The sequence below is a fragment of the Papio anubis genome, chromosome 4 (assembly GCF_008728515.1).
Source record: "Papio anubis isolate 15944 chromosome 4, Panubis1.0, whole genome shotgun sequence".
Taxonomy (NCBI): domain Eukaryota; kingdom Metazoa; phylum Chordata; class Mammalia; order Primates; family Cercopithecidae; genus Papio; species Papio anubis.
The window spans coordinates 23,932,429-23,958,350 of NC_044979.1; the positions used below are offsets into that span (position 1 = coordinate 23,932,429).

At 40.1% G+C, this 25,922-nt stretch overlaps 1 protein-coding gene across 7 annotated transcripts in view; it reads right to left on the bottom strand.

Moving 5' to 3' along the window:
* BPGM (bisphosphoglycerate mutase) overlaps positions 1-24,041 on the bottom strand; it is a 49,915-nt gene extending 25,874 nt beyond the window's left edge. For 6 of the 7 annotated variants that reach the window (XR_001901226.3, XR_645450.4, XR_645452.4 and 3 more), the window contains exons 1-2: positions 23,888-24,038; positions 8,851-9,512 (exon numbers count right to left, since the gene is read on the bottom strand). Coding sequence is in view for 2 of the 7 variants with exons in the window: in XM_003896624.5 (XP_003896673.1) it covers positions 8,851-9,451 (601 nt within the window). In the remaining 5 variants the exon portion in view is untranslated. Of the gene's footprint in view, positions 1-8,850; positions 9,513-23,347; positions 23,457-23,887 lie in introns of all 7 variants that reach the window. The other variant, XM_009203894.4, reaches the window with a different exon arrangement.
* Positions 24,042-25,922: the final 1,881 nt, after the last annotated feature.

A 25,922-nucleotide genomic window follows, 5' to 3' on the forward strand; every position in this document is an offset into this window, starting at 1 on the left:
AGCCGAGATCACGCCACTGCACTCCAACCTGGGTGACAGAGACAGACTCCATCTCAAAAAAAAAAAAAAAAAAAAGAACAAAATGTTAATTAAAAATCCTAAAACATAAAGCCTATATATGAAAACACCCTAAGGACTTTGTCAGAGGTGCAGTATAGACAAATTGCAGAAAGAGGTTAAAAGCTCCACAAAAGGATCCTGAGTCTCATTCACATATAGGTGCAGTATCCCTTGTACCAAGAACAAGATCTGATGTAGTGAACCCTAGGTGCATACCTGAACTGAATAAATTCTAACTCTCTGGGTTTTCAAATTAAATCTAGTCTTTTACTGTTGAAGCCTTGATTAAATATTGTGCTCCCCATGACCTTACCAAGAAAAAAAAGGAGAATTAAAAGAATCTTAGCCTCGAAGAAAAAGCTGTTGACATCTAGTGCCAATAAAATAAACAATTCAAATTAAATGGCTTTATATGTTCTTCGATTTTCTCCAAAGTGTTCAAAATCTTTGAATTTTAGAAAACAGAAGAGATGGACAGAGAGACAGAAAGATTTGCTACAGGACGAAAAAGAAAGAAGAAACCCCAATTCTGTAGTGCATACGCTTTGGAATTGGAAAAAAAAAAGGGAAACAACTCCAGTCAATTCATTCATTAAATAAGGTGCGACCCACTCGTTCCTCACTTCCCTCTCCTGGTCAGGTAAGTCACAATTCAAACCCTACTGACAAACAATCTGTGATAAGAGTTCTGTATTCCTTTATGGCCAATACGAGCTGAAACAAGAGATTCTGAATCTCATAGATGATCTACCTATTTTTAATTTTAATTATTTAAGATCTGAATACTATATATGTAAAGATGAGCTAGGGTGATTTGAATATTATAACACGATAAAATAACAGACTAATTTAGAATAAGGCAGAGAGAAGAATCCATTCTACGTTTAATTTTATAGTTAAAATAGCCTATAATGTTTAAAAAATAAAGGGTTCTACAAATCAATTATTATAAAAGAAAGCTTAGCCACAGCAATAGGCAACTACTTGCCTCACAGAAGAGAGGCCTGAATTGGCTGCTTCTGAAAATATCACACTAAAATGCCAAAGGTGACCAACTCATCAGTCCCTGTCCCCACAGCTAGTCCCAGCTGACCATTCCTCTCTGAGTGTCTAATTTTATTTCACCACTTCTGTGCCTTGCTATATATGCAGCTGCACACAGGTCTTCAGGGATCAAGTCTGTCTTGCATGAGCGTCTTGTGTGTCACTCTTACTCCAAACTTGAAACTGCCTCGTCCTGTGCTTGAACCCAGACTAAACAATCCATTTCCTCTGGCGAGATGCAGACTACATCCAGTGTTTCATTTTGGTACCTGGCTTTTCCTTTGATGCTCGCCAGCAGGAAACAAACAGGAAGTGACTATGCCAACCACAGAGAATGAAACACATGCCTGTCTGGAACGCTACAGTACAGGATGCTTTCAGATACTTAGGTTGACATTAGATGTTTTCATGGTGGCGCTTTGTGAGAAGTGTGTCTGAACCAGTCAGAAGTGGGCCCTGCTTTTTAACCTGGACTTATGAGCACAATCATAGGTAATTATATTTCTAAAAGCCAGTAAAGCAGTCCCTTAAGTAGGCATTTTTTTACTATATAATATTCTGTATGTCTTGTTTTGACTTCTTTCTTCTGAAAGTATTAACTACCATCAGATTAAAAGTAAAGCAATCTCAAAAGCATATACAATTTATGAGCAGAGATATTATATAAATAAGTCATTTGACAGGGGAAGGGTCATCCCCATCAGCCAAGAAGCCTGTCTTAGGTACTGACATGTGGTTTCCATGTTTGCAATTCTCATACAAGAGTGTTATCTAGTTCCGAATCAGTATCACTTGCCTCTCAGTGTACCATTCATCTGTGTTGACTCCAGGAGGTCCTTGTTGACCTGCTCCTAGACTAGGTTGTTACAAGAAGAAAAAGGAGGGGATGGAAGGCCCAATTAAGGCTAACGAAATTGATGATAATAAGCAGAGATAGCTCTGGGATAAAAAAATTAAAAAACTTTATTAGAGGAGTTTTCAACCTGTAACAATAGCAAGATTCTCAAACAAAACTTCATGGTCCAGCAACTTAAACATAACTTCTCATGAAGAAGGACTTTAAAAGGCAGTTCCCTATAATGACCATGATTTAGGTGCTAAATAAAGTCAGAACCAGATGGCTCCTGAAGCCTCGAGAAAGCATAACAAATGCCCTCCAGGTTAGTTTTCAAAGGCAAAGATAGGTGCATATAGCAACCTTCACTTAATTCTCCTAATTGGCAATGGTGAGTTCACTGGATAAAGCAAGGCTTTTTGAGGTAAAATTTACATACAGCAAAAGTCACCCTTTTTAGCATATAAGTTCTATGAGTTTTGACAACTGCATACAATAATGTAATAACCAGTCAAGATATAAAACAGCTCTATCAAACCCTTAAAATTTCCTTGTGCCCCTTGGCAGCCTACCCTTTCCCCACCCATCTGTTTTATTTCCCGATAAAACATTTTCCAAAATGGCACATAAATGGAATCATACAATACACAGCTGTTTTAGCCCAATTTCTTTCACTTAGCACAATGCAGCTGAGGTTCATCCATGATAATGGGTGTATCAATAGTTTGCTTCTTTTTATTAAAGCAGTTTCTTTAAGCAAAACAGCTTACTGATCAATGACTGATCAAACGAAATAAAAAATATGACCTGGATATACTAAACAGCAAAGTAAAACGCAGTATTGAACCATAGCTTTCCAGTGAGTTCAGAGCCATGTTCTAGTTCCTACATAAAACAACATGTGTATGTAAAATGTCTAAAACTGTGCTTGGCACGCAGTATGCACTCAAGAAAGGTCATCTTGTATAGCTATGCTAGAGTGCGCCATTCAGACCACAACATTAAAACAGCAGTAATAATTTAAGACTTGATTAGTTGCATTAAATTACCTTTTTATAGTTTACCTGCCATGGATGTTCTTGACTCAGCTTCTTAAAACACAGTATTCCAAACGAAGAATAGGTCAAGGGAAGGGCTACCTTTTAGAAAAAAATTTTAAAGCCCAGGTGATAACTGTGTGTGGAGCCTCAGTGAACTGAGTTTTGAGTAGAGTTCTTGACGCCAACTAATTACCATGATCGTGGCCAAGGAATCTGGAGTCTCTTTAGACTTCAGTTTCCTCCAACAGCACCTGTCTTCTTTTCCACAAATGGAGAAAGCATCAGTCAGGATATGACTGCCTATAGTGTCATAATATCAAATATTTGAGAAACAGCTAACATCTTCAGAACCAATACTCTTTACTGTTGAGGTACACGGATGATACCTCTAAGAGTAGACCTAAGAGGAGATGAGTAATATTAGCATACTCTTAGTAGAAAATCTTAAAGCAATTTGAGATTTCAGCATAGACCAATATTCTAATTAGTTATTTAACTGGGGTCATAATTCTTCCCACCCCATAGTTACAGTTTTCAAACAATAAGAAAGTATTTTTCTGATAGGACAGTATGCTGTCATTGATGCTATCAGTTACCACACTCCTTCCCAGTAGGTAAAACATTTTAACTTGTCAAGCAGTTTAAAGACAAAATAGGGAAAATTTACTCCAGTCTCTTGAAAGAGCCTATATTGTATGGGTGGAGTTTATATAAACATCTCTAGAAAGCATGGCTTGGAATCAGATGAATCTGCAGCCACAAGTGTTTTTACTTTCATAATAAATGAAAGGAAATTTAGCAACTTTTGTGCTTACAGAAATATAAACCCTGGTTATGCCCATTTCTAGATTCAATTCTTAACAGTAGTGAAAGCTAACATCTTCATTTTCATGTTTTTATTTTCTAAAAGTGGGTCTCACTATGTTGTCCAGGCTGATCTTAAACCTAGGTGCAAGCAATCCTCCTGCTCTGCTTCCCTAGTAGCTGAGACTACAGGTGCGTGACACCACATCCAGCTCAACATCTTTATAGTGAGGTAACCACATAATTTATCATCCAGGCTGGGGCACTTTTGAAAGTAAAAGGAGATGCTATTAATAATTACATTCGGACAACAGATATTAATCACAAAATGGGCATGTATGATCATGTAACTTGATAGTAAGCATAAACTGGCAATTAAGATAGTAACTTTTGTTTTTTACCACCATTAACACATACACATGAACTGGCAAAGTAGTCCTTCCTATAAAAGAAAATCTTTATTTCCCCCTAAACAGTTGGGGAGATTCACTTAATTTCTGGAGTCTCAAAAAGTTAGCATCTAAATCCTATGAAATGTTTTATTTTAGGTTGGTAAGTAACCAAGCACACAAACCCCTGTAATTTGAGCTCTGGAAAGTTAGACATGCAATACAAGAGGACTAATATTAGACTAACACGCCTATTCTGGCGAGTTAATACATCTATAATCAATTTTGAAAGGGCTAAAATCTCACTAAATTAACAGAAATGATGTGAAAAAATATGATGACATACTATTTCTTCTGATCTTGAGAAAGTCACTTATGCTTAATTCTTACAGTTGTGAAATAGAATACTTGGGACCTTAGTTTTCAGTAGACATTGTAAGAGAAACTTTATTAATGCAGATTTGCATTTAGAGACAATAAATAACTTATGCAATGATCCTGAAATCCAATCCAGCCTATTTCATGTACATGACATAGTTTCTTCCATGTTACGTGTGGGAGTTAAGTCATAGTAGGGAACTACAGCAACATCTAAGAACTCCGTTAGTATTAACTGGAGTACCACCAGGGGGTACTATATGCCAGAAAGGAACAAAGTCGTCATATCCAGGATGGGTGAGAGTCAAGCTTACAAACTATCCTTCTATTTTCCTGCAGACAAATCTGGATCCTCACATCCACTCTATTAGTTTTCTTGGCTATGTTCTTATCCTAACTGCATGTTCTGGCTTTTCTGCCATTTTTTCCCTCTAACTCTCTGCCATCCTCCTTGGTCACCAACCCCATCGTTTTTATTTTCTACCTCTCTCATAGAGACCTCCCTCTCCGGTAGCCCATGTCCTTTTCTGTGTTCACATACTTCCCACTGAAGTCATTGCCTACAATTTACCTCTTTCTGCACCAACCCCACTGTTTTACATCAATTATCCCCCAAATAAAAACATTTTCTACAAAGCCTGTTTATGGTAATAGGAATAGGAGTTATAATGTAAGGCTACTTTAAAATGTCATTAATGGCCAGGTGCACGGTGGCTCATACCATAATCCCAGCACTTTAGGAGGCTCAGGTGGGTAGATTGCTTGAGGCCAGGAGTTCGAGAACAGCCTGGCCAACATGGCGAAACCCCATCTCTACTAAAAAGCTACAAAAATTAGCCAGGTGTGGTGGTACACGCCTATAATCCTAGCTACTCAGAAAGCTGAGGCATGAGAATCGCTTGAACCCAGGAGGCGAAGGCTGCAGTGAGCCAAGATCGAATCACTACATTCCAGCCTGGGCAACACAGTGAGACTTTGTCTAAAAAAGAAAAGAAAAGAAAATGTCATTAATCTCTAAAGGTCATTCAGTTTCATACTTCCAACTTAAAAAAATAAAATAAAATAAAAAAAGACCTTTAGATGAAGGACTGGAAGCTGCCTGAAGACCAATGCCTGCTTATTTCCCAGCGAGCCCTGTAAGTCCACTTCTGCCCCAGCGGTCAGAGCTGCACTTTCATTTTTCCCAGTGTTCTATACTCCACAGCCGTGCATTTCAGCTTTGTACTCACTTCCATATGTTTGCCCTCCCCTATGGTTTTCTAGGCCAATGACAAATCCTTTTACCTTTCAATTCCATTGATTATTTTTCCAGCTTTAATGAGATATAATTCACATACAATTCACCCACACAAAGTGTACAACTCAATGGCTCTTAGCATATTCAGAGTTGTGCAACCCTCACTACAATCAATTTTAGAGTATTTTGTATCACCCCAACAAGAAACTCTGTACGCATCAGCAAATCACTTGCAAAATCTTCCATCCTCCCTACCCTCTAGGCAACAACCACTCTACCTTCTGTTTCTAAAGATTTGCCTATTCTGGATATTTCATATAAATGAAATCCTATAATATGTGATCCCTTGTGGCTGGCTTCTTTCACATAACAGAGTTATTTCAATGTTCATCCATATGGTAGCATGTTATCAGCATCACCTCCCCTTTTATTGCCAAGTAATATTCCATAGACCCCATTTATAAGCTGATGAACACTTGGGTTGTTCCATCTTTCGTCTACTACGAATAATGCTGCTCTGCAGGTTTAGGTACAAGTTGTTGTGTGGACATGTGCTTTCATTCCTCTTGGGCATTATGATGGTTTGAACTGTGATCCCCTCAAAAAGATATGCTGAAGTCCCAACCTCCAGTACCTCAGAATGTGACCCTATTTGGAAATACAATGTTTAACAGAGAATAATCCCATTAAAATGGAGGTCACTTGTGGGAGGGGGTGGGCTAATATTATTGGTGGCCTTATAAAAGGGGAAATGTGGATAAGAAACACACACCCAAGGAGATTGCCAAGGAGCGATGCTTCTGCAAACCACAGAACATCAAAGATGGCCAACAAACACCGAAGCTAGCCAAGGCAAGGAAGAATTGTCTCCTAGATTCATCGGAGAGAGCACAGCCCTGCTCACACCTTGATTTGGGACTTCCAGCCCCTAGAAAACACATTTCTGTTGTTTTAACCCACCCAGTTTGGGTGCTTTCTTACGGCAGCACTGGGAAGCTAATACAGCTATATGCATAGGTGTGGGATTGCTGGATCCTATGGTAACTCTGTGTTTAGCCCTTCTGAGGAACTGCCAGATTGTTTTCCAAAGCACGTACACCATTTGATTAAATTAATTTTATAAATTGCTAATAGTTTCAAAACCTTCCTCAAATGTAGAAAAGTAAGTTTTGCTATGTCTAAACACAACCTCTACATGTAATTTTCTCTTTGCCCCCAGCATGGTTATAGTCTTCTTTACCACCGTTTCTAAACGTTCCTATTTCCCTCAAAAAGAACAGCAACAAACAGTTAAATCATCAATGCACTAGCAGGAGGGGATGTGTACAATCAGTTGTGGGTGGGCTGTAGAATGAGTTTAAAGAGATCTATAACAAATTTGAAGATAGGTGAAGAGTCAGTGGTATTAAACAGTAGGAAACTTTTTAAAAGGGGGACTTCCAAGCTAAGAAGGTGGAGACAGAGGATCCTAAAGGAGATAGTGGCATTTTCTTGAGGGAAGGAAGCCTGGCCACAATAAATCTGAGTCCCAATTCTAAAAAAGGAGTTGGCACAGTTGAATAGAATACACCTCTGGCAGAAATTCTGAAATTCTGAATTTCAGTTTGTTGTCTAGTAGGAGCCTCAACTCTTCTTCAAACAATAAAATACTATGGTCCATTAATGATGAAGTTATATATCACTAATGATGAAGTTAAAGATCTAATTATCCTGAACAAGAACAGAAACTTTTATATACTTGAGTAAATAAGATACGCATGTGCGCGTGCGCGCGCACACACACACACATATCAAGTGCCACATCTAGCCAATAAAATTTTAGTATCTAATAGTCTGTAGATTTTAGGTCTCTGCATGACTAATGGATGTCAGCTATATAAGTAATGATTTAGTTCTTGGTCATGTTATAAAAATCAGGGGAAAATAATCACATGCTAAAGATGACTTCATTTTTAACTAATAATCTATTTCTACTTATTTCACATACAAGGTCAGCCTTTTTATTTGTCACAGCCTCTTATAGAAAATTCAAACGGAATGAAAAGGAATGGTAGAGAAATGTCTTCTATTTATTACCAGTAAGCTAACTGCTGACAGTGATGAAAGGCAGGAAAACACCAGATAGGGCATATCATGCAAAAAGCACAATCATCTGGGATGAGTGGAGACAGAGAGGGAAACGAGAAATCCGCACAACAGTCAGAAATCCAGAAGGTGTCACAGTGCAATCACTGATGCTCAAAACCGGTGAACCTGAATTCTCAAAAGAGTTCATTTGGTTCATGTTACTTAAAAAGAAGGTAACAATACAATATGTTTTAGTATACATTTAGAACACGACATAAAGTAGTTAAAATTATGGCGCTGCTGATTTCCAAAAATTGAGAGTCAAGATAAATAAATAAACCAACTATGCTTTTAGTTTCCTTCCCCCTACCTTTCTTCCAGTCAATGACTAAACCTGCTCTGAAAAGAGGAGTGAAACAAAAGAACTGCTCAGGAAACCTACGTCTGGAAACACAGCAATCATTGTTTAAAGTTGGAAGAACGTGAGCAAAACTGAAGTCTAGATAATTTACTCAACTTGAAAAACTCAAATTTACTTTCAAGGCCGTTTCAACAATTCCTTGCTTTCCTAGCTTCCTTTCATTTCACTACAACAAGCCATACAGTCCTTTAGACCAGTGCTTCTTAAAGTGTGGAACCCCAATCAGCAGTATCAGCATCACCTCACGCTTCTAAGAAATGCAGATTCTCAGGGTGCACCCCCGACCTACTGCTTCCGAAACTCGCAGGGTGGGACCCAGAGTCTGTGATACACCAACCTCTCCAGGTGACTCTGATGCTTGCTAAAGTCTGAAAACTGCTGCTTCGGGTAACAGGAATGGAAAACGCACAAGAGAGCTGATTTCTAGAACAAGATGATTCTTAAATCTGAAGTGACAAAGGGGGATAGAGAAGGAAAGTCTATTGTGTAACTAGGGCATCATTAGCTTAATTTCTAGATTAAGGCCCAGACATCACACTTGGCAACCTCTAATAAGTGGTATAAAAAGCTGGTACCTTCCAGGTGTTTTAGGAGTGCCCTACTGCTATTTCCATGAGCAGATATCAGAACGGCTTTGCCACGTAAGACTTCAGGAGCAATCCTTTCATTCCAATAGGGAAGGAGTCTTTCCAGAACATCCTTTAAGCTTTCAGACCGTGGCAGTTGATCCAAGGGCACATCACATACTTTATACCTCCGGTCGTTGTAGATTTCGTGGTAGTAAGGATGAGACTCCTCAATGGGAGGCGGGGTTATATTGTAGCTTCTTCTCCAGAGCCTCACTTGTTCTTCACCATGATTCAAAGCCATTTGCTCCCTGTTGAGACCGATCAAGGCCCCATAGTGACGCTCATTTAGACGCCAGGAGCTTTCCACGGGCACCCATTCCTGCCCTAGCTCTTCTAGGATCAGCCAGGCTGTGTGAATGGACCGATTAAGGACAGATGTGAATACAAGATCAAACTCAAAGTTTAATGCTTTGAGTTGCTTCCCACAGTTCCGAGCTTCCTCCATGCCTTCACTGTTGAGTTTCTGATCCACCCAGCTACAAAAACGGTTCTCCTTATTCCAAGCACCCTCTCCATGTCTTAACATAATAAGTTTGTACTTGGACATACTGATGGCTGAACTTCCCAGGCGTTTTCAAATGGGCTAATATTCAAGGACAGCAATACATCTAGAAAGACAAGAACAAGTCTAAGTTATATTCTTCATTCAACTGACCACCTAGGAATAGAAACAGCTTTACAACACCCAATTTCTAAAAGAAACTGAAATCCCTTTGAACAGTCAGAAACGTGATAACTCATACACTGGGACACATACAGGCATATTCTATAGATATTAATAATTCATTACAGGGAATCTAGTTGACTTAAATTTTCTGATGTTTGGATAGCATGTTAACTGTATGACATAAAATAACAAAACACTTCATTCTAATGGCATGCTGTGTTTCTGCCAGATACAAAGGCTATTTATGCTTACAGTAGAAAGGATTTAATATAATGAGTTACAGACGTCTGAAAGAATGACTAGTAGCTGGGAACTCCCAGCTCCCAGCAGCTGACTGTACACTGAAGGCATCCTTTTCACTTTTGTTTTCCTGTGGTGGAAAAAGAAGTATTTACCAGTATCACATTCTTATATTATTAAAATAACATAGAAGTTATTAAACATGTTATTTCAATGCACCACTGCATATATCTGGCATGTATCACTGGCTGGTGGCAACTAGCTCTTCAATGCCACAGGCTACATCACACACTAGAAAATCTAAGGTATGCAAAATACATCAGTTCAATAGTCAGACAAATTAAAAATGATTTAAAGAGACACTAACACCAAATATGGTATGCACCTAAATAATCTTGCACCTGCCTGAAGATAGTTTTCAGCAGGAATAAATCCAGATGCAAAATAAGCTATCAAATGCAAGCAGCTGAGGGATGCTGCCTGTACAAACAGATCTGGTCTGTAGGAGTGAGAGGAACCACACTGATAAAGAGGCCACGCCTCCTCTTCCCCAGCCCGCCAGATATCCCACACACACCAGCTACATCTTAGCAGGGGAAGAATCTAGTAAAGGAAGACCAGCAACTCTCAAGCTATGCTGAACTCCTTACATTTAAGCCGCTGGCCTGAAGATCTGCTGGGCCCACTCTGTCCTCGGAGAATCTGCTGACATGGCTGCTCGGTCTGCCCCTCTCTCCTTGTGGTGGACACATCTGCACTGACATATGCTTGGTTTACATGCCAGGCGTCTCCATCTCCGCTCCAGTGTTTTTGCATACTGGGTTGTAAAGATTATACGAGAACTAGGGCCTGGTCTTCTGCCACTCATGGCAACTTCCATTAACTGGAGATTTTCTGTCCCACTTAAACTGTGAGTCACCCACAGTAAAATAACAATCAGTGGCAAAATTGATAGGAATCTAGATCTAGTTTCTACCTTTCTTTAGTAATTCCTAGAGATTCTGGAGGGAAAATAGTCTTTAAAATAAGGCTTTATATTTCAATGGAAGGCAAACAGAGGACTTAAGGGAAGAAATCAAATTGAGGTGATATGCAAGTACCGTCATGTGTTACTTAATGAAGGCAATATGTTCTGGCAAATGCATCATTAAGTGATTTTGTCAGGCAAACAACATAGAATGTACTTACACAAACCTAGATGGTATACATAATTTTACTTATGTATGTTTTTTCATATGGAAAACCAAGTATCTCAGCACAATTAATGAATATCAATCATTTCCCCTACTCAATCTGCAATGCCAATGTCAAGTGCCACATATCAGATGTCTATAGATGCTCCATTGCCTTCTTACAGGGTCACCATCATACACGCGATCCATGCTTGACTGAAACACCGTTAGGTGGTGAATGGCTGAAGTTGAAAGGCTACGGCAGTTAGGATGATGATTCACCTTTCTTGCTAAGTACCAGGTTGCTGTGCATGTGGAGCAGGGAAGTGCCAGGGAACCAGAAGAGCCTAGGCTCAGGACCCAGGTGAGAGCATCCCACAGAGCTGAGAATTCCCCAGGAGGGAGCCCAATGTCTCTGTCCTTAGCAGAGAAGGGACATCGGGGTGGCAGAACAGAGAAGGGAACAAAAGGTATCTAGGGAGTGTTTTGCCAGATGACTGCCTATGCCCAGGGGCAGAATAGTCATGAGTCTAACAAAGTTCAAGCTTCAGAGCCCCTCACCTGCAAGAAACCAAGCGATGAACACACACACACACACACACACACACACACGCACACACATGGAGGGGTGTGTATATGTTAATTTGCAAATGGAAGATATTTTTGCATTGTTTCTTTACAAAGCCCCAATCCACCAAGTAGTAGAAGCCTGAGCTCTATCAAAAACTGTAGCTACCCTTTGTAACCATTTATCATTTTGTTTTGTTAGTGGTAGCAGAGGAGGGGGATGGAGAAAAAAAGAAGGTATCAACTGTTGCTCTACCTTCACTCTCAGTTTATCTTGTCAAGTGAGAAGCCTCCATAAGCTAATGAAGCCATTCTCTCTTCAGTTAAAGAAGGGCATGGTTAGACAAATTTTGTAGACAGAAGCACCTTTCCACCATCTTTTGATTATAAACTACACCAAGGGGACAAAACAATGTAGCAATAGCAACATGGACACTCAGGCACCCACCACCAAGCTTTGTGCTCTTATTCTCCTGTATTTGCTTACTGCATTAAAAGAAAGTTCTGTTTTCTTTTTACTGAAAAAATACACACACACACACACACCCCAGAACGGAGGAACAGTACTGCAGACACAAAAACTATGCAAATACACATCCTTCCCTCACTCTGAAGCACAGGAATACATTTACGCAGGTGAATATATGATAAAGTACTAAACTAGTATATCTATCTCAGGAAAACAAAAGGTCACTTTCCTCTCTCCTCCCTAGTACTACCAACAGACTTTTCCCACTTAACTGCTGCATATTTACAAAGAAACTGCTGAGGATTAGCTTGCAAACATAAAAACTTCTATCAACATCCACTGGAGCTGATTTACCCAGTGTTTACCAAGAAATACACAACGCTGTAGCCAGTGTGATTTAAAGTTTGAGGCATGGATTGCAAACTCAAATTCCTACAATGGCCGGGCAGCTGTGTGAAGCAGAGTGCAGCTGGACTATGGGGAGTGATGGGCACCGTGAACTGCAAGGAACATGCATACTTCTCTGAAGGAGGCAACTCTTGTGTAAACAGTAAAAGTTTTCCTATAACCTCATCTCATTGAGCCAACAGCACTGTTCTTAGAACTTTTCTGGAAAACAAAAAGAAGATGGGATTGCTGACACTAAAGACTAGGGTGAATGCAAGACCCAGAGTCAGACCACAGAGAACCTTCAAGTAAATAAATATCTTTTTTTAAAAAGTTAAAACAATCCTTTCAAAACCTCCTAAAAATTCACGTAAAAAATAAAAGGAGTACCTATTACTTTGCTCCAGCCCACTGCCCTGTGATACTGAGCAACTGAGGTTTCTAGATCTTCCAATTAAAAAAAAAAAAAAGGAAACGTATTTTTATCTGATATCTGATTTAAATATTAGCAACTAATGTACATTTATAAAATGTGAGTGAAACAAAACATTTCTTCTGCAGGCTAGATCACAGCTGCTAGCTTACCACCTCTGACTTAAAGGGAAACCTCCTCTAGGCCACAGATAAATGATGCAGCCACCATACCCCAGCAGACAGAACCCAAGCATCTGGACCACTTAACCAGCTTTCCTGTTATTGTCCAACACAGCCTTTCAAAGGACAGACCCTCTAATCCCCATAATGCTCTGGGCTTCCTTCTCCCTGACCCACCTTTAGAGCCCTCCCTCACCAAACCATTTGCTGGTGCCCTGCAGAATTCCTAGCTCTGTCCTCAAACTCCCACTCAGCTTTGAGCATCAGTTGTGCTGAAAAAGAACCGAACTGAAAACTACCTCTTCCCAGGTGACACTGCTTCTCTCTCTAGTAGGGGGTGCTCATGCCTCATACCCTAGGGTTAGGGTCAGGTGATGGGCAGCGTCCTGCTTCCTCTGCTGACCAAATTGCCCCTCCCCCACCATCCTGGGGAGTTGGGGAGCTTCAGTGTTGAAAGTCTTGCTATATTCAGTTGAAGTTCTCTTGCCCTCATTTATTAACTGCAAACTAACAATTAAACTCCTTGAAAATTGATCTTATTTTAAACCGTCAATTCTTCCTATTGGTCTTAGGAAAATGTTCAGAATCCTTCATGTGACCTGCAAGGCTTTGGTTTTATTTCCTTGAGCATGTCAGGTTCTTTCTTGCCTCAGTAGTTTTGGACACACTCTACCCCATGCAGAACACTCATCCTTCATCTCTTCTCTCCATTGCCACTTCAGTCCCACCCTGCTTTAGGTTAAGCTCTAGTCATCCTTTAGATCAGTTGTGTCCAATCAAGATATAATGCGAGGCACAATGAAGTTTTAAATTTTCTACAAGCCACATGAAAAAGTAAAAAGAAATAGGTGGAATAAATTGTAATCTTGTATTTAATCCTATAGGTCCAAAAGTTATCATTCAGACATGGAGTCAAAGGAGATCACTTTGGAACTTTAAGGTGTAATGACTGCTCTATTGGATTTCGGACTTGTATGGGGCCTGCTGTACCCCCTTTGTTTTGGCCAATTTCTCCCATTTGGAACAGGTGTATTTACACAATGCCTGTACCCCCATTGTATCTAGGAAGTAACTAACTTGCTTTCAATTTTCTCAGCTCATAGGCAGAGAGGGCTTGCCTTGTCTCAGATGAGGCTTTGGATTTGGACTTTTGGGTTAATGCTGGAATGAGCTAAGACTGTGGGGGACTGTTGGAAAGGGCATGATTATGTTTTGAAATGTGAGGACATGAGATTTGGGAGGGGCGAGGGTGGAATGATATGGTTTGGCTTTGTGTCCTCAACCAAATTTCGTCTTGAATTGTAGTTCCCATAATCCCCATGTGTCATGGGAGGGACCCAGTGGGAGGTAATTGACTTATGGGGACAGTTACCTTCATGCTGTTCTCATGATAGAAAGTGAGTTCTCACGAGATCTGATGGTTTTATAAGCTTTGCCCCCACTTCACTTATATCTCTCCTTTTTGCCACCATGTGAAGAAGAACATGTTTGCTTCCCATTCCACCATGATTGTAAGCTTCCTGAGGCCTCTCCAGCCATGCTGAACTGTGAATCAATTAAACCTCTTTCCTTTATAAATTACCCGTCTCTGATATGTCTTTATTACCAGCATGAGAACTAATACAATTCTAACACATGATCCATACCAAAATTATTAATAAGGCAGCTTACATTCTTTTTTTCATAGTATGTCTTTGGAATCTGGTGTGTATTTTATAATGAAAACACATCTCAATGTGAACCAGCCACATTTCAAGTGCTCCATAGCCACATGTGACCAGTGGCTACCACACTAGATCATGCAGCTTTAGAGCTCAGCTTAAATGTTAGTTCCTCCAGGCCAGTGGTTCTCAAACTTTAATGTGCATCAAAATCACATTAAACAGATTGCTTGAGCCTACTTTCAGAACTTGATTTAGTAGGTCTGGGGTGGGACTGTGAATATGCATTTCTAGCAAGTCCTCAGGTGATGGTGACATGGCTGGTCCAAGGACCATGTTTTGAGAACCCCTGCTTTAGACAGACTTCGCTCCCTTGCTCTTCACTCATTGGGAAGTAGGTCAGGCCTGCTGACCTACTCCTAGAGCATCCCACTCAACCACATTTGGTGCACCTGCGATGGATCTCTTGAGATATATTACCTGTTCAATGCCTACGTACCCTGTAAGACTGTAAGCGGCATCAAGGCAGGTCTTACTGCTGTATCTCTAGAACCTAGCACATCGCTTGGTACATATGAGGCACTCGGTAGGTGTGCTGACTGAATCTAAGTCAGACAGAAATGACTGGATTGTACTCATGAGAGTAAGGCTTGACAGTTTTAGTAACTGCCACAGTAAAAACAGTTGGCAAGGCCAAGATGTTAGGAAGCTTTAGCTTAAGAATCCCAGTGTATCTATGTCAAAACAGAAGCCAAGAATAATTATCCATTATAGTTTTGTACCTTGTACTTTTGTACTATAAGTTTAGTATACTCATGGATGGCCATAATCTCCACAGAAAAAAAATGGAGATTCTGATTGACTTGTCCAAAAACATATGGCCAGTAAATGGCAAACTGGAATTGCAACCCTGGTCTTCTGCCTTCAACCCACCACTGGAGATATTAGAGTCGTGGTTTGAGGATCTTGGCTTACTTGGCTTCACTTCACAGGGGCATCTCCAGTCCCAACTTGTCCTTCCAAACCCAGGCAGCCATTTCATAAAATGCAAACAAACAAGGTGAGCATGAAGGAGGGCTCGGCTTATTAGTAGTCTTGAGAAAAACCTCAAGGCACAAAGTAAGCCAGGCAATAGTCACCCCAACTTATAAAGAGGAATCTTACTAAAAATGTATATTCCCCACCCCAAATTAAAAACGATTCCTTTTCAACCTCAAGCTTTATTTTTTTGTTTTGTTTTGTTTTTCATAAAAGCTCACCAACATGCACCTGGTTTCTCATTTATCCCATAGCAAAAGTTACTGGCACTTACATTAAGTACCGATTTTAATCAATAATTTACATCATGTTAAAAAAAAACCATATAGGTTATTGAATTATCCCCCAGGGTGTCTTCCTTTTTAAAGTGTGATCTGGCTTGAAGAAAAAGTTTACTAAGGAAACATCTTTTACACAACTCTGTATCTTATCCTCCCTCCCCTTCCTTTTGTCCATTTACCTTCCCTTCTAGCCATTCCTTTTTGTTTCCTGACACTTAACTTGTGCCTTGCCCACTCTACTGAAAAGGTGTCTCAAAAGACTGCAGGTTAGTTACTTCTTACTAAGTGGAGATCATCTTCTCCATGACTTCTCTAAAAAAGACTACTTCGATCAAGGAAAAAAACCCACTAAGATTTTGGTGTAGCATTTCCTCCAGCTCTTCCATGATTACATCTCGGTCTTGGGTCTCTGCATTTTCTTACCTACCTGTGAGAGTACTACGAAGATGATCATATTAGTCACAGTAGCCAACATTCACAGAGTGCTCACCTATGAATGTTACTTCAGTGTTACCTGGCACTGTGAATCCTCAACCGCCATTCCATGGAGTGGCTACTATGTTTACTCCCATTTTACAGATGAAGAAACAGGAGGAGAGGTTAACTTGCCCAGCATAACAGAGGCTGTAAATGGTAGAGCTGGAATTTAGTCTCAAGAAGTCTATATCTATGCCCTGAACCATTTTGCTACACTATCACGTTGAAACCTGAGGCTAAGTCTTCAGTTCTTGGAAACCCTTTTCTCACTGCTTTAATCACATTAAAATGGATGACTCATAAACTGAAAGCCCCAAATACTCAGTCTCCCTAGCCTGACCAATTAATTCATTCTTCAAACATTTTGCAGATCCCGTTTAGGGATAGCCCAATGCTAGGCCTATGAGGAATAGGTAATCCAACAAGAATTATGTCTTCAGTACGTGTGTGTGTGTATGTGTGTCTAAAACTCAAAGTAATTCACACTATGAGAAAGCACTTCATTAGTAAAAGAGAGGTGGGAAGGGAGAGAATATTTCTGAGTAAGGCTTCGTGGACACAGTACTTTTTAAGTTGGATTTGGAAAGGCAAGGTTTAGATTTACAGAAAACAGTAAAGGAATTACAATCTAGGGGAACAGTGAGTGAAGGCAAAGGAGCAGGTACATATGGAAAAATGGTGAGCCCATTCAAACTGGTTGGAGTATAGCTAGAGTAACCACACATCCTGATTTGCCTAATAAGCAAAAAATATTCTTTCCATAAAGGCCACCATAAAATTGAAGTTATGGGTCAAGATTAGCATTCTTTTGGCAAGGTCAGGAGAGGGTAGTTAGGAGAAAGATGCACATGCATCATTATTACAGAACAGTATTGTCTTAGGCCTGTTTCCCCAACATAATGACTACTAGGGTCCCTTTCACACTTAAGTGTCCCATTTGGAAAATTATATGGCCACTCTAAGTACAGGGTATAACAAAGAAGCAGGAGGAGACTAGCCTAGAAAGATAAGAACAAATAATGACCCAAAAAAGGCCTTGTTTTTCTATACATATTGGGACATCATTAAAAGTTTAGTTAGCCTGCATTTTAGCAGGATCAGGCAGCACTTACATACAGAGATAGACCAGAAAACCCAGGAGTATGAACACTAGCTGAGAGGTTTTTGCAATAATTCTGGTAACACAGGATAAAGACTTGGACCAGGACAATGGCTGTTTAAGTGAGATGAAGGAGATAAATGTGAAAGACACTATAGCTTAGCTCAGATATTAGCAACTTTTTCTGTAAACCACCAAATAGCAAATTTTTTAGGCTTTCTAGGCTACACTGGTCTCTGCCATAATTAGGTACAATCGTATCATTCTGCCATTGCAGCTGAAAGCCACCATATGTAATATATAAGTGGATAAATCTGTTTCAATAAAACTTTACATATGGACACTGAAATTAGAATTTCATAAAATTTTCATGCACATGAAATATTAATTTATTTCAACCATTTTACATGTAAAACCCATGCATAGTTTGTGGGCTGTTCAAAAACAGGCAGTAGACATATGATCCAGCAAGCCCATCACTGGGTATACATCCAAAAGAAAGAAAATAAGTATACTGAAGAGATATCTGCACTCCATGTTTATTGCACCACTATTCACAATAGCCAAGATACAGAAGCAATCTAAGTGCCCATTAACAGATGAATGGATAAAGAAAAATTGGCACATGTATACAGTGGAATATTATTCAGCCATAAAAAGAATGAAACCCTGTCATTCACAACAACATGGATGGAACTGGAGAGCATACGGTTAGGTGAAAGAAGTCAGGCATGGAAAGATTAATTTCACATGTTTTCAATCACATGTGGGAGCTAACAATTTTGAAAACTGAACATATCGTAATAGCAGAATTATGGTTGCCAGAGGCAGGGAAAGGTAACAGGAGCAGGGAGGTTAAAGTGAGGATGGTTAACAGATACAAAACTGTAGCTAGAACAAATAAGATCTAATATTCAGTAGCACAATAGGGTGATAATAATTTACTGCATTTTAAAAATAACTAAAATAATGGAATTAGAATGTTCCCAAAACAAAAAAAAATAGATAAATCCATGAGGTAATAGACAAATGCATGAGGTAAATCAATTAACCTGATTTGATCATTACATATTGTATACCTGTACCAAAATATCACATATACCTATAAATATATACAACTATTATGCACCCATAATTTAAAATTAAAAATGTAAAATTTCTTAAAAAAGGTATAGGCCAGAAGGCCTCAATATGTCAATCTTGGCCTAGCTGGATCCCACACTTAGATCTACTAATGACAGCAGCATTTTTAACCTTTAAGCATCCCGTCATAGAACAATCCCAACATTATGAAATCACTAGATTTTATTCTCGGCCAGAACGGCCAGTACCATGAGTAATGGAATCCCATTCATAATTGTTTTTATTCCTCACAGAAGGCCATACTGAGGACATTTAAATCAGTCTGAGTACTTGACTTTTGCTTAACTAAATTATTTAGGAATGGGTTCAAGATAGAATCATAGGGGAAAACTACGGGATTCATCCTGTTAATCTCCTTCAAAAATATCATGTGTCATTTTGACACACTTTACTCCATGAGACATCTTCATAAATTGCCCCATAGTGCCTCACACTTCAGGTGAATATATACTTGCTCAGGAGTAGGTGCTAGGGATGTAATTGCTTTGACAATAAACAAATCGGTGATGCAAAGAACACACTTTGCAGGTGACTTATAACTTTCAAAGACCTTTCACTATAAATGTATAGGAATTCCATCTAAGTTAGCTATAAAGCAAAGAATATTCTTTCCATAAATGCCACCATAAAATTGAAACATAAAATTATGACTCAAGATTAGCATTCTTTTTGGTAAGACAGGGACTGTAGATAGGGGAATGATGTACTTGCAAGGCACTGCATTTACTAAGGTTACCCCTCTAATATTTTCGAGATCCCTAAGTACTTTCAACAAATGTAGCATGATCATCTGCTGCTGCTTCCTACTCCTTCATTAAACTATATAATTCTACATATGAAATTATGTGAAATATAATTTCACATTATATTTCTCCCATAACTGAGGCTCCTCTGTTATAAGTACACCCCATAACTGAGGCTCATCCTGTCTTCCAAACTGACACTCCTGGGACTTTGCTTCCCCCCTTCCTCACGTGTTTGAAAATTAATAATGCTTAAGACCCTAGTGGTACAACTCACGGACAAGTAGGACAAACTACAGGGTAAAGTCCAACTTAAAAACCTAGTTTTTCTTGTATTTCCAATGTTTGAGCAAGAAATTTGATCAGCAATGTAATGCTGAAGTTATATAAAATAAGACAAATAGAACCAGAGTACTTAGATTCAAAGCTCACATTTAAATATTAAATAGTCAGTTCCTATCCTAGACACTCAGATGATGTTTTCCTTGGTCCAAACCCTTACTGTGTGGCTTTGAGCAACTTTTAATCCCCACTGCAATAGGAATCTAACTTTATAGTAAGATGGGCTATTATTTGAGGACAGAGAAAAAGAACTATGTCCCTAACAAATTAAAAAGGAACAGTTCTCAAGGGAAATGAAATCTGGGGCTCAGTTCCTTAAGGCTTTTACTGTCTTAACAAACTATGCCTTCCCCCATATCAAGTTCACTATTAGATGTTCAAACACAACTGCACCTAAAAGTGTTCCATGGTCTATTACTTTTCCTAAGGCTTTGTAGAAACTTTTTCATCTGTACTTGCAGTTATAAGAATACCTTTTTACCAGGAGCAAACGTTACCACTCACTTTTTCCAGACACTAAACCCACATTTTCCAGACACTAAAACCCTCTCATTTACCAATCTTACATCTACTAATATTTCCTACTGATTGCTTGTTACAAGAATAACTAGCCATACCAGGCAGATCCCTACTCACGGGAAAGAGATATACATGTGTAATGAGACGTGAATTTGCTCAGGGCATGTTGCATGTTCCAGCCTTCATGGCATCATCATTGTGGACAACACCCACTCATGACAGACCCCTCCTTCCTATCTCTGGTCATTGTCTTCCCCAGGGTAGTAGCTTTTATCAACACAAATTGTTCCCACCAAATCCTAAAAGTCTAAAGTAAAAACAACCTAGATATGAGCCCAGCTCTGCTACTTACTGACAATGTGATCTTAAGTAAGTTATTTAAATTATTTGAACCTCAGGTTCCATATCTATAAAGATGAGGATCATGAAACGACAGCTCTCAGGGGGCTATTAGGAAGACTAAATGAGATTATGGTAAAGCACTCTACCAAAAAGTGAGAGGTTGAATGGAGCAGACTTTGACTAACTCATAAATAATGGCACAGATCTCAGGCCTGTCAAAGCAATCCTACCTTGCTGATGATATGAGCAGAAGCAAAAACTGGGAATAAAGTAAAATGAAGGGAGGAATTAGAGGGGAAATGCTTAAATTAGGTGGTGGAAGGAGGAATGCAATCAAATATTGTAGGATGGAGGTGATGGTAAGATACAGTCTCAGAAGCTTACCAAGTACTAATATTCTGCCATCCAAATGCTTTAATGAAGTGGTTAACATTTAATTTATATTTTACACAGTATGTTTTCCTCATATTTGTGGCCAAATTTCAGCAGAAGGGTTTTGTTATTAAGTAATACTTTTTGTCCTTTTTTGTTCTGCCACCTATATAAACATCTTTCATATCAGATTTTATTCCAAGGATGTTTCAAGAAACCATTCGGTTCAAACATTTTTGTGACCTCTGTTCTTCAGGCACTAGACACACAAAGATGAAGGCCCAGTGAATTTAGGTGCACCAATCATTACTTAAAATGTGCCTCTTAATCTCAACCAACCACAGAAGGCAAAAGAGGAAGAAAGACTAAAAGCTCTACCCAAACACTAACAGTGGTTGCTTCTAAGTGACATTTTTCTGCCACATTATACTTCTGTATGCTCCAAATTTTCTACAATAATCTGGTTTGGTTTAAATATGAACACAAAAGAGTATATTCTTGTAATGGGGACAAAAATAGGAAGATAAATAAGACCTAGTATTTGCTAGCACAACAGGGTGACTATAGTAAAAAATAATTTAATTGTAAATTTTCAAATAACTAAAAAGAGTATAATTGGATTGTTAGAAACACAAAGGATAAATGCTTTTGGTGACAGCTACCCTATTTACTCTGATGTAATAGCACTGCATGCCTATGTCAAAATATCTCATGTAACCCATAAATATATACACCTACTAGGTACCCACACAAATCAAAAATTAAAAAACAAGAATATATCCTTGAAGCTGGGAACTTTTACTTGCTACTAGATGGCACAGAATTTACTGCAATGAGACTCTGCTTGTGTACTAATCATTTTTACTTTAAAACAGACTTTTAATACAGAGTTTATACCTCAGATATAATTTAATGCAACATCTGCTTTCTAAAGATACAAAACTCGAGGTGGTAGGATCGCTTGAACCCAGGAGGCAGAGGTAGAGGTTGCAGGGAGCAGAGATCGCGCCACTGCACTCCAGCCTGGGCAACAGAGCGAGACCCCGTCTCAAAAAAAAAAAAAATGCAAAAATTAAGAGTCACAGTTGAAATGATTTGTTTAAGATCACACAAATAGTAACAGCTTCAGGACTAAAGCCAATGCTCTTGATTTCTAACTAAGAGCTCCTTCCACTATGACACTGTTTGAATTATGCTTCCCTGAAGTCCACCACCAACTGGGGAGCATCTGCGGTGTATGAAGTGCTATCGGAACACAAAGATGGCTAAGAAAGCGCTATTCCCTGGACTTATGGGAGGCAGTTTAAAAAAAAAGAAGGCCGGGCCCGGTGGCTGACGCCTGTAATCTCAGCACTTTGGGAGGCTGAGGCGGGCAGATCACCTGAGGTCAGGAATTTGAGACCAGCCTGGCCAACATGGTGAAACCCTGTCTCTACTAAAAATACAAAATTAGCGCGGCGTGGTGGCGCATGCCTGTAATCCCTGCTACTCGGGAGGCTGAGGCAGGAGAATGGATTGAATCGGGGAGGCAGAGGTTGCGGTGAGCCGAGATCGTGACATTGCACTCCAGCCTGGGCAACAGGTGCGAAACTTCGTCTCAAAACGAAAGAAAGCAACACAGCAAGGAAAGAAAGGCAGAAAGACAGAAAGAAAGGAGAGAGAGAAGGCAGGCAGGCAGGCAGGCAGGCAGGCAGGCAGGCAGGCAAAGCCAGGCGCAGTGGCTCATGCCTGTAATCCCAGCACTTTGGGAGGCCGAGGCGGGCAGATTACCTGAGGTCAGGAGTTCGAGACCAGCCTGGCCAACATGGTGAAACCCGGTCTCTACTAAAAATACAAAAATTAGCCGGGCGTGGTGGCCTATGCTTGTTAATCCCAGCCACTTGGGAGGCTGAGGCAGGAGAATCGCTTGAACCCGGGAGGCGGAGGTTTCAGTGAGCCGAGATCGAGCCACTGCAGTCACTCCAGTCAGGGCGACAGAGCGAGACTCCGTTTCAAAAAAAATAAAATAAAATAAAAGAGAAATTGACATGAGTTCTGCTTTAACTATAAAAAAACTTTAGTACCTACAGGTGAAACTTAGCTTTTGATTTTTTCCCCTCCTTGGAAAGAGTCTGCATTTAGTCAGCTAACATTATAGTACCACTCACAAGCCAAAGATCTTCCGTAATTTGGAAGGGAGGCAGTAGAGGAATGAGAGTTATAATAAGTTAGCTAATAACCAACTATTCTTTAAAGCTTAACTGTGAACTTAACTGCAATTACGCATTTCATTGACCTTCTCTAGTGTAATACCAGCCCCTGTCCCTTAGAAAAGAGGAAAATACACTTACGTTTTTATTTCTAGTGGTTCTAAGAACTTGTGATTGGCTCCAGATTCCTACATGAAAACACTGCATATATTCACCTCCTTCTCTTTTCACCGCATTTGAGTTTTTCTGTCTGCCAAACAAAATGATAGGGCCAGGTCTGCCAAAGCCCCAAATACAGCGGCATCGCCCTGCTTCCTTCCAGGGGATCTTCCTATTGAAAGGGCTCTGCCATACAGTGCCTCAAACGTCCAGGATAGAGTTTTTCTTCCCTCCAACTTCTATATATTCTTGCCATAAGGACAGCACTACCAAAGCGGGCTCCTCCTCTCAGTTAACAGAACTGTGACTGCCTGTGAGGCTCATTCTGAGAAAGGGACAAGGGAAAGGGACCGGGGCGATAAGTGAGGGTCCCAGCTTGAGGGCTGGAGTGGGCACCAGACTCCCACCAACGACTAAACCGGAGAAAGCAAAGAAACTGGCCTTCCCCGCACCCAAAAATAAAACATCACATCACTAAAAAATGGAAACATTCGCAACATTTTCTAAAACAAAACCACTCACCTGCAAAGGGGCCACCAGTAGCAGCATCAGCAGCAGCCGCTCCTCCGAGCCGCCGAAGAGCCAGCGCCTCCTAGGACTCATCACTGCCGCCGGCATCGACGCTCTTTTCTAACCCCCGAACCAGACGTGGGCAGGTCCTAGGGCTCTGCGTATTGGAAAGTCGAACTGTCACTCATCCACGGTCCCTGCCTACACCCGGGACCGGAGAGGTCTCTTCCGTTTACCAAATCCCAGGAGTAAGAAGTGGGGTTCTGATTGGTTCGCTACAGAGACGAGCACATACCTGAACCAGTAAGGAGTTGGCTTCGACGCCAACGGGCAGGCTTGTGCCTAGGGAAGTAGAAAAACAAACCCTGCAGCGTCGCTGGTGCAAAACCTCGCGTCCGGGGAGCGTCTTAGCGGTTTGAGGTTCTAGAAAGCGTTTAAAGTGTTAGGAGAAACACCTGCGGGTGAAGACGGGTGTCAGCGGACTCTTGCAAGAGAGGAAGTGATGTTTCTTTTACTTATGGGAAATTTAGGGATTGAAACCTGAAGACGAAGCCGGGCTATCCTCCCAGAAGAAGCTCCTTTCGCACGAATTACTCGTGGATGAAAGTCTTAAGTCGTGATTAAAACAAATGCCTTTGAAGTGCTCGATTTATAGGCAGTAACATATCCTTACTTTGTCTTACCGCTTTTATAGGGATTTCCGTTAGGCAGTTTGCTGACAGTATTTTAGGTGGGAAGAAAAGTCATGAATGGAATGCCCTAAAAGCTTATTGCACAGAGGAGGGGAGGCTGGAGTGGAATGAGAGAATGACAAATTCGGAGGCGACAATAACTGAACAAGAGAAATCTATGAAAACACCGGAAGTCTGGCACGAGGCCTTAAAAGCTTCTAAGCAGGCTTGAACTACCAACGAGGTTTTGAAGCATATGTGTTAGAACTTTCGGGTGGGCGGGAAAGATAAGGAATGTTATGTTTGCCGGACCACCTGGGAGATTCCCTTCTTAACTTAGAAGCTATCCTACGTAGTGGTTCGTGTCCTCCTGTGAGTTTTTCCTGTTTCATCCTCATAACAAATGCATTAGGTTTGTGACAGGCAAGCAAGTCCTCAGAATAATTATACATATATTTGAAAAGATAATCTTTCAACATTTGAAATTCTGTGACACACTCTGTATTGAACTCATTAAGATCTAATTGTAGCCAGTTCTGTATCTCATTTACCGATCTTAGAGCATGACAGTTCCTCCTGGGATATCAAAGAACAGAACTTTACTTCTGGGACGGCACTAATCCAAGGCTTGACAAGTCCCAGCAGGTGATAGGTCCCATCTAGTGATAGTTAGAATTTAACTTGCACAAGATTAACTAGAGTTCAGGCCAGAACAGCTGAAGAGGCAGTTTCCAAATCTTACACATTTGCCCTCTTGCTCTTTTCCCAGTATCAGATGAGGACAAAGTAAGGAGAAAGCTTTTCTTCTACAGTGTAATAAAGCTCCTACTCGAGTGCCCACCATCCATACTCTGGAGGCTAAAAACAGTCATTCCCAAGTGGCAGTCTTGTGGCATTTGGCATTTAGGGATACTTAGTCTGGACTTAAGGGCGCCTACTCACTGGATTTAAGTTTGCTGTTGTTATGGATACCCATGGAATGCTAGCTTGTCACATAAAACCTTAACAATATCAAACATCACTTACCTTTTAGAATCATTCGCAAGACTATGTGGCTTATGAATAACTCATTTTGATATAAGATGGAAGCAATTGTATCAGTGATTCTGTCTAGAAGGAATTGAAAAGCAAATTTTCATCAGGAGCAAGCATGTTCTTTGTAAGACAAATGTGCACAGAGGCTAACAGAATTTCGGGAGTTACTTTTGCCCTATGGAAAGATTGTTCTCCATACTTAATTATGTTACAGTATCATATCCTGAACCCTGTGTCCTGCTCTATTCGATGAGCTGTCTCCCATATGAAGTTTTAAATAACGAGGTCGTGATTCACAAAAATGATCATAAATCCATTTAAGGCAAAGATGAACTCCAAAG